The 13,821-nt window shown below is 38.9% G+C and overlaps 1 protein-coding gene across 1 annotated transcript in view; it reads right to left on the bottom strand.

Annotated features, from left to right (window-relative positions):
* Positions 1 to 10,104, bottom strand: part of CCDC30 (coiled-coil domain containing 30) — a 58,962-nt gene extending 48,858 nt beyond the window's left edge. The window contains exons 1-3 of the mRNA XM_021684432.2: positions 9,985 to 10,104; positions 8,531 to 8,668; positions 6,397 to 6,575 (exon numbers count right to left, since the gene is read on the bottom strand). Of these exons, the coding sequence (XP_021540107.1) occupies positions 6,397 to 6,575; positions 8,531 to 8,668; positions 9,985 to 10,095 (428 nt within the window). The 5' untranslated portion in view covers positions 10,096 to 10,104. The remainder of the gene's footprint in view (positions 1 to 6,396; positions 6,576 to 8,530; positions 8,669 to 9,984) is intronic.
* Between the last annotated feature and the right edge of the window lie 3,717 nt (positions 10,105 to 13,821).

The raw sequence follows: 13,821 nt of genomic DNA, 5'->3' as shown, positions 1-13,821 counted from the left end.
GACGGGGCAGGAATGTTAGGAGGGAGGGTCTACAAAAGAACAACATGAAGGATCTCTGTGGTGAAGGAAATGTTCTGTACCTCGACTGTATCAATGTCAATATCCAGGTTATGATATTATACTATAATTTTATAAGATGTTACCAATGGGAGAAACTGATTAAAGGGTTCATGGGACCTCTCTATTATTTCTTACAACTGTATGCATTGTGAATCTACAAGTACCTAAAAATAAAAAGCTTTCTTTAAAAAAATGGCAAATATGAACTGGTCATTTGGGCTTAACATCTATGCAGGCACTTGATTTGTGCCTACATTTAGAAGGATAAATGACTTTATAAAGAGTAAAATTAGCCAGACCTAATGTAATTTTCTTCTATAATTGCATAGTGGCCATGCTGACACGGAAGAAGAGGAGGAGCCTTCATTATGTTTCCATAGTTTAAAGATAAAGTTTAAATGGTCTTCCTCTCAGGTGGGCCTACGAGATGTGCCTATAAAGCCATATTTAGAGGAAGGCAGTCGGTAAGTCTTCTCTGACTTGGAGGGAATGATAAACAAGCGCTCTCTAGGGCACAATCCTGGGGCTGATGCCATTTTACATCTTCATTAATGGTCTGAATAAATTAACAGCACTCACATGATTTTGTTAGTTGATTAAGGAGAATTAGCAATATCTTGGAATATGGGAATTTAAAGTGCTCTTGATACATGAGGACAATTATCCATTAAATAAATGCCCTCCAAAAAGAACAGGCTTTATCCTTTCAAAAGATATAAGAGAAAATGTGTAATTTAGAAACAAAAGGCAAACTTTGGGGCACGTGGGTGGCTCAGGTGGTTAAGTGTCTGCCTCGGCTCAGGTCATGATCCCTGAGTCCCAGGATCAAGTCCCGCATCAGGCTCCCTGCTTGGCGAGGAATCTGCTTCTCCCTCTGACCCTACCCCCTCTTGTGCTCTCATTCTCTCTCTCTCTCAAATAAATAAATAAAATCTTTTTTAAAAAAAATAGTTTGGCTGCTCTATGGAGAATGGATTGGTAAAGACGTATGGAAGCAGGGAGGTTAGTTAAGAAGATATTGTGATGGTCTAAGTGAGTGATACCAGTGTCATGGAGTAGGGTAGTAGCAGTGGAGATATAGTAGAAATAAACAGATTAAATATTCTATATTTTCATGGTGGAACTGACAGGATTTGTTGATGGTTTAGATGTGGGGAGGAAGCAACAGTGACTCCTTAGGTTTTGGTTTGATCAACTGTGTGAATGGAGGGGCTATTCACTGAATGGATTGGACTGGGAAAGAAATAGTTTAGAGGAAGAGGAAAAATTTATCAGTAGCCTGGGAAATGGATATAAATTCACTGTCAAGTTGAACTAGAAACATAAGTCAACTTGAACACTTACCACATATTTCTTGATAAAGGTAGTAAGAATGCAAGGAGATGGTGAATGAGAGTGTGTTAGAAAAAAATACAGCTCATTAAGGCATTAAGGTCAAGGGAAGCTACCAGCTGCTCTCGGGCCCAAGCTTCCTAACAAAGCAAACCCACGCTGAGATCAGCTGGGCTCTGTAAGCTTAGGGCTGCCATTGGAAGTCCAACTTTGGGTTTGACTGCAAGTACACAGTGGGGGTAGGAGGAAATCTCCATTCATTTCAATATTTTTAAAGGCATTGTTCTAGACACTGGAGAGAGTCCAGAACAAGACAGATTGGACTTCATTCTCCCATCCCACCCCATGTTATACATATACAAAGACTGAGTCCTGAGCAGTTTTTAATACCATAAAGCTCACTTTCATAGCAACTACCTAGAACCCAAGTGTCCCAGCACCTTCTAGCCCTTGAGATATTTGTGACTATGTCCTCTCCAAAGCAGAAAAAGTAGTAACCTCTGACTCAGAGTTAGGAGACTTGGGACTTCCTGCAGTCTCGCTGATAACTTGCTAAGTATGTGACTGTAACCGGAATAGCATTTCAGTTCTCTAGGTCTCAGAGACCTCCTCTGTGAAAGAAGACTAGCTAAATAGCAGTGGTTTTCAAACATTTTAGCTGTGGCCCCTTTCTTGAAGTAAAATCTTATACAGAATTCCACATATGAAACCGATAAAGTGGGTCTTCTCTGGCTGAAATGTGAGTGGAGGGCTCCCAGTCCCACTCATCAATCTTTCCTCATCTCCAAAGGCAGTTTCTGAGGCCCGCCCCCCCCCATAGAGCTCCTAGAGTCTTGGAAGGCTGAAGTGTGAAAACCACTAGAAGAAGATTTGCAGGTCCCTCCTGTTCTAAGATTCATTACTGTGTAAGAAAAGCACCATACACAACAGAAAAACAAGACATAGTCCATTACCTTAAAGGAGCTAAAATGTAGTGGAAGAGATGTACTACAAGAATCAATCAATTTGGCTTATGGAGCAGCTTCTATGTGCACGGGACCATGCTAGGTGTGCTCTAACACTTTCTACTTCTTTTCAGTGGAAGATTTTTGCTCATGGCTTTCTGGCATCTTCTTCACCCCAAGTCCTGCCATCATCCTGGAAGATTCCAAGGACCATACAGATCACCCACAATGCCTTGGCGTCTCACTACGTCAGTCTCCTTATCTCCAGTTATCTCCTCATGTCTCCCTCTTTGCCAACTATTTGAATAACCACACCATGGGTTATTATCAGCAGCAAACACTTCAATTCTGAAATAACTAAAATTAGATATCCAGATTTCAGCTTTTTCCTTTTTACATAATTTTTACATAAATACTTTCAATTCCTTGTCTCTTTTTCTATCAGCTCCCTTTACTTGCTTCTTTATCCAATGTAGAGCCCAGTGTTTGTTGTTGTTGTTGTTGTTGTTGTTATTATTATTATTATTTAAGTAGGCTCCATGCCCAGCATGGAGCCCAGTGCAGGGGCTTAAACTCATGACCCTGAGAGCAAGACCTGAGCTGAGCCACCCAGACACCCCAAGCCTAGTGTTCATTATTTTAATCACTGTCTAAATAAAATGTTCAGCTTTCTTCCCCCCATTGTCCTTCCACTGCATTCACGTGGCAAAACCTTAGCCCTGGACAAATCCAACTGTCTTCTCATGCCTATACTAAATGTTGCCCCCCACATCACATATTCTCAAAGACAAATGCCATATAAAGTCACAGTCTCTAGCCTTAACTGGGCCCTCAACACTACCTGGCCTCCCTAGTAAGCTTTCCTTTCCAATTGCCACAGTTATTATTTCAAACTTTTTTCACTCTGACATTTCTATTACTCTCTTTCAGCACATGACTTTCTTGCCTACTTCACAGAGGACACAAACTATCAAACAAGTACTTTGATTTCCTCTCAAGTTAAAAACTCACTTGGATCTCTGTCCATCTTCCCTTTCTTCCTCCTGTTACAATGGACCAGGTGGCCCATCTCCTAAGGCTAGTGCCCCTCTGGTATTTGGAATACTAAACCTGTCCATTTGGGGACTCTTTCTCAGCATTTAAACACAACACATTTTGGGGTGCCTGGGTGGCTCAGTCGTTAAACACAACACATTTCCTCTTACCTCAGCTCCATATTCCCTTCTTTCCTTTATAACCAAACTTTTTGGAAAGCATCCACACTCACCATTTTTACTTCCTCAAATTCCACTCACTCCTCAGTTCACTCCCATTTACCATCCCATGAGATGCGATCTAGGAGGCCATTTGTTTTTTGCCCTTCATTGGAACAACTCTTACTAAAATCTTCAATCACATTCTTAATCCTGAATTCAGTAGTCACCTTTTGTTCTTTATTTTCTTGGCAGCACATGACACTATTTACTATTTCTTTCTTCTTGAAACACTCTTTAATCTGGCTTCTGTAACACATACTCTCTTGACTTTTCTTCTACTTCTCCGGCTGTTTTGTCTACATTAACTTAGGGGTAATTCCTTTTGTCTCTTATAGAGAGGCTTCCCTTACATTTCTGCCTTTGGGTACCTTCATCAAGCAACTTATGGGACCATCTCATCCATCACAGGACTTCTGCTACCATCTACTTATTGATGATTCTCAAATTTACCTCCAGCCCAGGCTTCGCTCTTGGCATGGCTGTTCTAAAGACACTTCAAAGTCAACGTATCAAAAGTTGCACTCCTTTCCCACTTCCCTCAAAACTGCATTCCCTAACTCAATGGATAACACCATCAAACCAGAAACTTGAAAGTCTTCCTTAACCTCTGCTAATACCCAAGTCCCCACCTACCATACCGTCTTCCTCACTTCCTATACTCATTAGTCCCTAAGTCCTGTTGATCCATTTCCATCCACTTTTCTCTATCCTCACCAACACTATCCTCTCTCACCAGATTGTAGCAACAGCCTCTGAACTAGTCTCATTACCTTCATTCCTCTACTAACAATCTATTATCCACACAGCAGGCCAAGTGAACAGGCCAAATCTGTTTTGGTCTCTTCCATGTTACTAAACCCTGCGGTAGTTTCCTATTGTACAAACTTCCCCATGCGGGTACTCATGTTCCCTCGTGATCAGGTCCCTGCCTACTTCCTCACTCTCATCATCTCCTCCCCATTTCTTCTCTTCATGCTCTGTGCTGTAGCAGCACCGAGGTCACTGAGTTCCTCAAACAAATCATGCCTTCTCTTGCACATGTTATATTCCCCCTGAAAATTACTCCCTCACCTTTTTGCTTGACCCTGGGTATCTATACTTCAGGACTCAGTCTGTTACTTCCTTTAAGAATATTTTCTGGTTTCTTAGCCTGGACCAGGGCACCTCCTTTGTGCTCCCATAGTATCCAATACTGCTTTGTTTAATTGTCTATCTTCCCCCCGCAGGCTATATGGACCATGAAGGTAGGAGCTAGGTCTTATTTTGTATCCTCAGTATCTCCCTATAGTACCTGGCACATGGTAGATACACAATTTTACTGTCAAATGTGATTGTGTAATAGATCTGAGATAAATGGAGGCTGTGAAGTGGGGCACAGGAGATAAGTAAGCGAGGAAACATTCCAAAAAGAGGAGATAGGGAAGCATTGGGCAGATACATAGACTTCTCACAGTCCCAGTGATGGGAAGTAATTTGGACCATGTAATGGAAACAGGTGGCAGCAAGGAGCTCTTTAGAGAGAAGTCCAGTATCTTTATCATGGCAACGTTCCCCACCTCTAACGGAATTAAGGCCACAGCCTTGCTCCCTGTGGCAAGTATCCCTACCAATGATCCCAAGTCAGCTGGGTGGATTTTTGTCAGCTTTGATAATTAACGTTAACATCTTCTCTGAAGAATGTTCAGAGTGGTCACTTCAACTCCATTGCCACCTACTCAATCAGGCCACTATCTCTCATCTGTGGCTCATATCTGGATTAATAGGTCTGTTTTTCTTCTTCAATTTATCTCTTCTAGAGATACTAGAACAATCTCCCTTAAAAACCTGGTAATACACCATTCTAATGCTCAAGAACTAGACTTCCTTTTTCCCCTATAGCAAACCTATATGCTGTGACTGACCTTCTCGGCTCTTTGCTCTTGTGACCACTATCATGCCTGTTCCCCACCACGTCTCTAATATGCTTTTCCCACTTCTGCAACTTGGTTTCATGATTGGGAATCTTGGACTCAGAGCACACTCTAAAGTTAAAAGCAACTTTTAGGAAGGCATAAAATTCAGCAGTCCAAAACTAGCAAAAAAACCCCGAAAAACAAAAAACCCTCCTTCTACGTTAAGATGTTTACAAAGATAGAACTTTGGCTGCACCTAGACCATATTTTCCTAGTTCACTGATGATGTATCCTTCAGTATATAGTATATAAGTCAAAATTGCCATCTATTGTTTCTTCTGATGATCTAGTTCTAGGATTTTGCCCAGACAAAATTTGATTGCATCTATTAGTTTTTGTGCCAAAGCAGAAAAGCATTAGCCAAAAGTCTCAAAAGTTTCTGTGAAAGATACTTCTGTTGAAAAAGCAGAAATACAAGAGTTTGAGGGCAAGATTAACAAGAAAGGAAGGAAGGAGGGAAGGAAGGAAGGAAGGAAGAAAGAAAAGGTTATCAAAATGATCATCAGATACAATGTTAAATAAAAACAGCAAAAAATCTCTTGGCAGAGTATAGTCTAAGTTAGGACATTAACAAATTTCCCTGGTGAAACTATGGGTTATTATCATTCCTTTTATTTTTCCATGCTTTCCAAATTTTCTACAAAAAGCATAAATTTATTTTAAAAAGCAAGAAAAGGTTTAAAAATGTAATAATATATCAAAAGACAAACTCTTTGGGGGAATGCTTACTTATAATTAATTTTTCTATTCACATCATTTGGAAATTAATGTCAAATTCTTACAATGATCAAGCCAAATAGGGTAATTGTACCCCCCAAATAATTAATGTGATACGGGACTTTCTCAATTTACCAGAGTTCCTCTCTCTCTTCCTTTGGGCTTTGAATCTCTACTTCCAAAATTGGTAGTTTAGACACATCTTTATATATATCTTTACAGATATTTTCACTTGTAATTAAATTAGTCGGTGCAGTTTTTCTCCCTACAGTAAAATGATTTAATTGTTCAAATTCTTGTGAAAGCTTCAAGACCTGTAAAGTGAGAAGACAAATATCCTATTTTGCATATTCTAATATATAATTATGAGAAAGTACATTCCATTAAATGCTTAAATAATTATTGACAAATAATATAAATTGACATCCTATTTGAAGTCTTCTTCTAATTTAACTTAACACTTTGGGGTTGTTATGTAATCTAATCCTTTTTTACCATAGGCATAAGAATGCATAAATCTGTGATTTTAAAGAAGGGTATTTTTGGAGAAAGGGAGAGAGGGGGAAAGTGATAAAGCAAATGTGGTACCATACTAATACTGAAGGGGTGAAGGTACATGGAAATTCTTTGTACTATTTTTGCAACTTTTCTGTAAGTCTGAAATTATTTCAAAATAAAATGTTTTTTAAAAGAGAGAACAAGGGAGAGCCAGATTACCAGGATAGTGATCTGGACCTCTCATTTTTACATTATATTCCTGTTGCCTCAGTTCCTCTTCTGTGTTGTGCTGTCCAGTGATATTTCATAACACAAAATCCTTTAATTGTACAGTGTGATGATAACTCACTTTGCTGACGAGGTCCCACAAATAAAGCTTAGTTATAGGATGTGCCCCATGTATCCACCTTTCTAGGTAGCAAACCCATGTCCTGGACCTTTCCCTCCCTAGGTCACATACTATTTTGATCCATGTCCCAATCCCTCAACAACTTGTACCGTGCCTTCAGGATAACAACTTCAGAGAGGGTAAATGAGGCCTGGACTTAGTCCTCCATTTCACATGTGGTATGGAAATACAACCCAATATATTTTAATTGTGTGTTCAAGCCTTCACTCCTTCCTACCATTTTAATCAAGACCAAGAGTAACTGAGGAAGAGAATTTTCAGCCAGGAGTAGTTAATGATAAGTGGGACTCCAGGAATCACCCTGCAGGCAACCTCTCCATCTAACCCTGGTCTGGCAGCCATTTTTATACTTGGGGAACACATTAGGGTCAGGACATTTAAACATTTTCCTAATTCTAAGTATGAACATAATTTTCAGTATAACTGAAGAAAAAATGCTTTGATTCGAAGGTTTAAGGATGAAGACATTTAAGTAAACTTTTGTTTGTCTTGAATTTTGGGGGTGGTGGTAAAATACACATAACATAAAATTTACCATCTTAGCCTTACACGCTTAAGTGTGCCGTTCAGTGGTATTAAATACATTCACATGGTTGTGTGACCATTACCATCATCTATCTCCAGAACTCTTTTCATCTTATAAAACACACTATACCTATTAAACAATAACTCCCCCTCGACCTCTCCCCCAGCCCCTGAAACTACCATTACACTTTTTGTCTTTATGATTTTGACTACTCTAAGTACCTAACATAATTGGAATCATATAGTATTGTGTTTTTGTGATTGGCTTATTTCATTTAGTATAATGTCCTCAAGATTCATCCATGTTGTAGCATATTGCAGGATTTCCCTCCTTTTTTAAGGCTGAATAACTTTCCATTGTGTGTACATACCACAATTTGCTTATCTATTCATCCATCAATGAACACTTGGGTTACTTCCACATTTTAGCTATTGCGAATAATGCTGCTATGAAAATGGGTGTGCAAATTATCTCTTCAAGACTGTGCTTTCAATTGTTTTGGGCATATACCCAGAGAGTGGAATTGCTGGATCATTTGGTAGTTCTATTTTTAAGTAAACCTTTTACATTATAATATGTGCTCCAAAAATTAAGCTGTTGGGAAACTGATTTAAAGTAAAAAATTCACAGAGTAATCCTAAGAGTGAAGTCCTGGTTGAAGTCTATTCTGAGATGCAGCTTGGCTTATAACCTACACTAATGGCAATTTATTCTATAATAATAAAAGAAACCCCAATTTCCAAGTCATCTCTTCCTGAAAATTAATTTCCTTTTATCTTATCCTAATAAAAGATAAAGTCAAACACTGAACATTTAAATAATTAATTCAGTCTCACCTTTGTTTCTAATTCAAAATTCTCTCTTTGTAGCAGGTTATATGCTATTAAAAAATAGTTTCTGTCTCTTGATGCCCCTGGAAGACTTTGAATTTCGTTATAAAGGCATCTAAGTTCTGACTTTGATTTTTGCAATCCCTGATTAAGAAATAGAGATATTTAGTAAAATAAAATAAGACTTTCTGCATAAAATGTATAATACTTCTAAAGAGGAATCTTTGAAATGACTCTCACATATTTTTTGTGTTTTAAATATTCCAACTTATTCTTCTGGCAGAACTACTTTCTTAGTAATTAAAGTTTACTTAAATCAATTAATTAAACTGAGCATTCTTGGTTTCTATCATTCACTGGGCTTCTAGAGTCATTCCTACTTTCAGCAAGGCTTCTAGAGAGGTAAATTCTTCAGCAACTCCTGCATTAGTTATATTACCTGTTTTAACATGTATCTTTTTTAAAGTTACCTTTTACAGAACAACCATGCCTTTAATTTTGTGACAACCCCATGCAGCTGGGCTACTGAAACAGGCTCAGAGAGTGTAAGTGGCTGCCTAAATTCACATAGCTAGGAAGTGGTAAAGCTAAGATTCAACTGTCTGACCAACTTCAAACTGTGTTCTTAACTACAAATTATGCTGCCTTACTTAATAATGTATATTCAGTGACTTAATCAACTAGGGTTTCCTCTAAGCCTCTGATTTTTCAGAGGCTATATATCCGTGAGAGCAAACACTTCAGTTATATGTAGATTCTTATCAAATTTCTACACTGATGACATGGAATATACAGTTTGGTTGGTGGACGACTGGGACCTGAGAATCTGTGGTGCCCTATGATGGGAACAGGTGATATGAAATTTACTTTAGGAGAGGAGTTACTTGGTATTTTCCCAAAACCTTGAAATCAGAAGGGGAAGAGAGTATTGATGAGGAAGGCGTTGGGCAAAAAGGAGAGAAAATAGAGAGTGGCCACCCAAAACCACAGGAAGAGGTCAAGTGGTATCAGTTTCCTACCTCATTGCATTGAAAATTTCTGTAGGTCATCAGGATGGGATTTGGGGCAATGCACTGGCTGTCACCCACCCTGCAAACTGATATAAGTGTCACCGTCCTCTAAATTGGTGATCTAGACTTCCATGGACTCACTTCCAGGTCTCTCTTCCAAATATAGGCTGGTTGTCTCCTGATAGATCTTTCCAAGATGGTAGGACAAGCAGTTAAAAGGAGAGACAAGTCCATGACTCTATGACTACCATAATAATCAAATACCTGCTACTTAAAGGCCCCTCTTTGCCTGGTGCTGGAACTCAGCTTGTGGAAAGGACACTAACCCCATTATTACTAACAGAAACACACATTCTATAGCTACGATTTATTTTAAAACTAAATGGTAACATGAAATCCCTAAAGTAGGAATGCAAAAAGAGGGAAATAACATCCTAAGTGGCAAAATACCTCACTTTCAACTTTCAAAGTCTTCTGTATAATATTAAAATCAGATGTCAATTGCCTTCTGCTTTCTTCTGATGACTCACTTTCAAATATTTCAATTTTTTCTTGGCTCATATTCAAAATCTGCAAAAAGCATTTTACATAATTAATTCTATATACTTTAATCATGTTTCTTATAAATTCTGATAATAATAATTTCCCATCTAACTCAATTATATAGTCATCTAGGGGAGATATGAAGCTGGGAAAAGTAATTCATGGTACCATAGCTCGTAAGAGACATTTTTCTCTCTGAGCCTGTTTCTCAACTGTAAAACGGAGCTGACACTTGTTCTAGATACATTATAACCATCAGAGTAGGAGTGAAGTGAGATTTTGAATGTATTTTGTTAAGCACCTACCAAATATAAAGTCTTGTTAAAATCTTCTCAGATTAATTGATAATAATAATTGCAATAATAATGAGAGCAGCTACTAGTTAGTGCTTGCCATGTGTCAGACATCATGATACATGCTTTACTTGCATTATCTCATTTTGTTTTCCCAGGACCTCTACGAAATTGGAACTACTATATATATATATATATATATATATTTTTTTTTTTTTTTACAGAGAAGGCGAGGCTCAGATATATTAGGTATTTTTCCCAAGATCACATAGCACTGGGATTCAAAATAAGTCCTTACTTTTAATATCTACTCTATTCAGACTTGCCAAAGTATATTTTCTCTTGTTACAAAAACCTACTAGGAAATTAAATTGAGGCCAAAATGCAATTTGGTGGCTATAGACTGAGAACTGAGCCAATTCTCGTAATACTGTCATCAAGCTGCAGACCCTTCTTGACAGTCAGTGAGCTAACTGCTCGTTTGTACCAGCCCGCCAGGGAGCAGCATGAAATTCATAGGTCTCTATTCTCCAACTTGGGAAACCAAGAATGATTCATGGGAAAAAAGTCTTACCGGTTTTGTTCTATTTACCAATAGTGGAAAACTGAGCCCATTACTTAACTTAGGCTCAGTTTTGTCATCAGAAAAATAGGGATAATGATGCCTATGCACATGTAGGCAAATGCTCTGTAAATGGCAGTTTATGTTATTGGGTTCTGAATTTTCACATTTACTCAGTTGTGAGGCAACACCTTTAAACCATCCTTACAATTTCAACACACTAGTTTATCCAAAATACATTTTCAGTGGGCTCCTTCCTAACTGACTACTCCTGGGAAGGCTTTCTGTAACCACTGATCACAATCACAGGATATAGATTTACCACTCCTGGGGGTGTATTTTCTCCCTTTGCCTATATTCAGCTATTCTTAAGCATCCTTATGGAGTCTGCCTCACCTGTATTAGCAGCTTTCACTGAAAATTACCTTTTTATTTCTTACCTCATTCAAATCTTGTACTTGCACTGTCTCTTGACTTTTCATACAGGTTTCTCTGGTGTTTTCCTATATTACTGATAACTCGGGCTCTAAGAGGGAAATCTTAACCCAAATAAATCATCAGTTAAAATACATACATACATGTGTTATTCTAAAAAATACTGAAAAAATAAGCTATAGTTCTTAAGCGTCCTTCCCTGAAGCTACACCTTGAAAACTTTCCGTACCAACCAGTTTCACCTCTTGTCTGGTCTTGGATCCTTTGGAGAGTTGCTTTATTAAGTGTTTGAGCCCTCACTGCTGTTTGGCAGCTGAACCAAAGGAACCAAGTATTAGAAAAATACACTACAGGATCCTCATTGTCCTGATTTAAGCTGCTAATGTACCTTTTTTTTTTTCACTTTTGAAAAGTAACACTTTATTACAGATTGGCCCAGTAACAAAACTATATGCAAAAGAAGCTTCTGAGTATTTAGTTGTAATTTAGAAATAGAAGACACCAACACTGATATTACTTTTATTTAGAATTAGGTTTCAACAGAAACTTCAATTAAGTTTTTAGTTTAGTTCAGAGACAAAAACATTCATTTACTTAAGCTGAAGAGGAAAGGGTTGATCCACCAAAGAGTTTTACCTAATTACATTTTGGAGAAAAGTATTCTGGGGCTTTGCTTGTCCTTCTGGATTCATAATTTACTGCCAGATATGTACTAAATTAACCAACAGGTTTTTCAAAAATTAATTTATTAGTTTAGTAAAGTCGATTATCAATAATTTACCCTTCTTGTGTTTAATATTCATAAAATAGGAAGAGATGGATTGGAAAGAATGGGACAGGCAACTGGCAAAATGGATGCTGAAACCACCCCGCCCAGTGTAACTTTTACAAATCCTCCTGTCTGGGGTATAGAAAAAAGACCTGGTTAAGACTCAGGTCGACTTCCTAGCAGCACTGGACAAGGATATAGGAAAGGGTATATTTTTTCCTCAGAGCAGCTTCTCCCCTTCACCAGCCCCCACTTTGCCCTGATGAATGTTTCTGCATGTCCACACATGACATGCTGATGCATTCAGCACCCAAGGCAAGAATCTCCTTGGCTCCACCCTTATACCACCTGAGATGCCTCAGTGCAAAGTGCGAGAAACATTTCAACTCTTAAACATGAAAACTCCCCTCATTTTGTGTTTTCCTTTGTGTTTCTTCGTATAAGAATGTCATGTATTTTAATGCTATGACTTTTAAAAGATAGCTTTTCAAAAGAATATATATATATATGAAATTTAACATAATTTGCGGCATACTAAAAATGGTGATGTATTTACGCAATGTATGTCCTTCATGTACTTCATGGCGACCAAAGTTTAACACAGAAAAACAGAGCAGAGGGGCCAGAGGGGCAGCGGATACTGTAAGGAATGAGCAGTGGGATAGAGAGAGCTCTGGGTAGCTTATGGGAGCCAACCTCACCTGTCAGGCGGCAGTAAGCAAAGGCAAGCACTACCAGACTCGCTAGGGAACTGCCTCATTGGCATGGGCTAACCACCAACGACTCTGGAGAAAGGTGTAACAGCTCAGAATTTTCCACTTTCAGTGTTCTACTACCCCAAAGGTGGGGATCGTCTCATGCTATGAAGCAAACTGCCTCCTGGGCACAGGATGACAAGTGTCACTGCCACCCCCACTACATGCCTGCACGATGCTGGGCCCTCTCACAGACACAGGCCAGGGGACGGCAGGTGCGGGCACTGGGGAGGATGGATGCAATATGCCCAGTCATCACCTCCAGGTGGACACGATTTATGTGCTCAGTGTGGAGCATGTGGTAACCCCCATGAGGTATAATTAATCCCCTATATAACCCCCCCCCATAAATCCTCGTAAGAGCTGACATGACGTGTGGTGATGAGCACTGGGCGTTATATGCAACTAATGAACTGTTGAACACTACATCAAAAACTGATGTACTACACGTCGCCTAATTGAACATAAAAAAAGAGTTGATATGATGTACATAATCAGCTCTAAGTCCAGACAAACCTGGAACAACTCCTAGCTCTGCCTCTCACTTTGTTCCAGTCCCTTTAAGTTCTCTCAACTATGAATTGGGAATATCCTTACTTACCTTGGGGAGGGCTGTTACAGGGATTACTTGAGATTTATGTAAACAGATCATGGCATATGAGAGATGCTCAATATATTGTGGCTATAATCATTCCTTTTTTAATTTAATTTAACTTATCTATTTGACAAAGAGAGAGAGCACAAGCAGGGGGAGTGGCAGGCAGAGGGAGCTGAGCAGGGTGCCCTATGTGGGACTCCATCCCAGGACTCTGGGATCATGACCTGAGCCGAAGGCAGATGCTGAACCGACTGTGCCACCCAGGCACCCCGGCTATTATCATTCCTATCAGACACCTAGCATTTCTTCTTTTTAAGCATTTTCTCTGAGAA

Source organism: Neomonachus schauinslandi, chromosome 4, assembly GCF_002201575.2.
Source record: "Neomonachus schauinslandi chromosome 4, ASM220157v2, whole genome shotgun sequence".
NCBI lineage: Eukaryota > Metazoa > Chordata > Mammalia > Carnivora > Phocidae > Neomonachus > Neomonachus schauinslandi.
The sequence above is the reverse complement of the archived record's forward strand: the minus strand, read 5'-3'. Positions and strand labels throughout refer to the sequence as shown.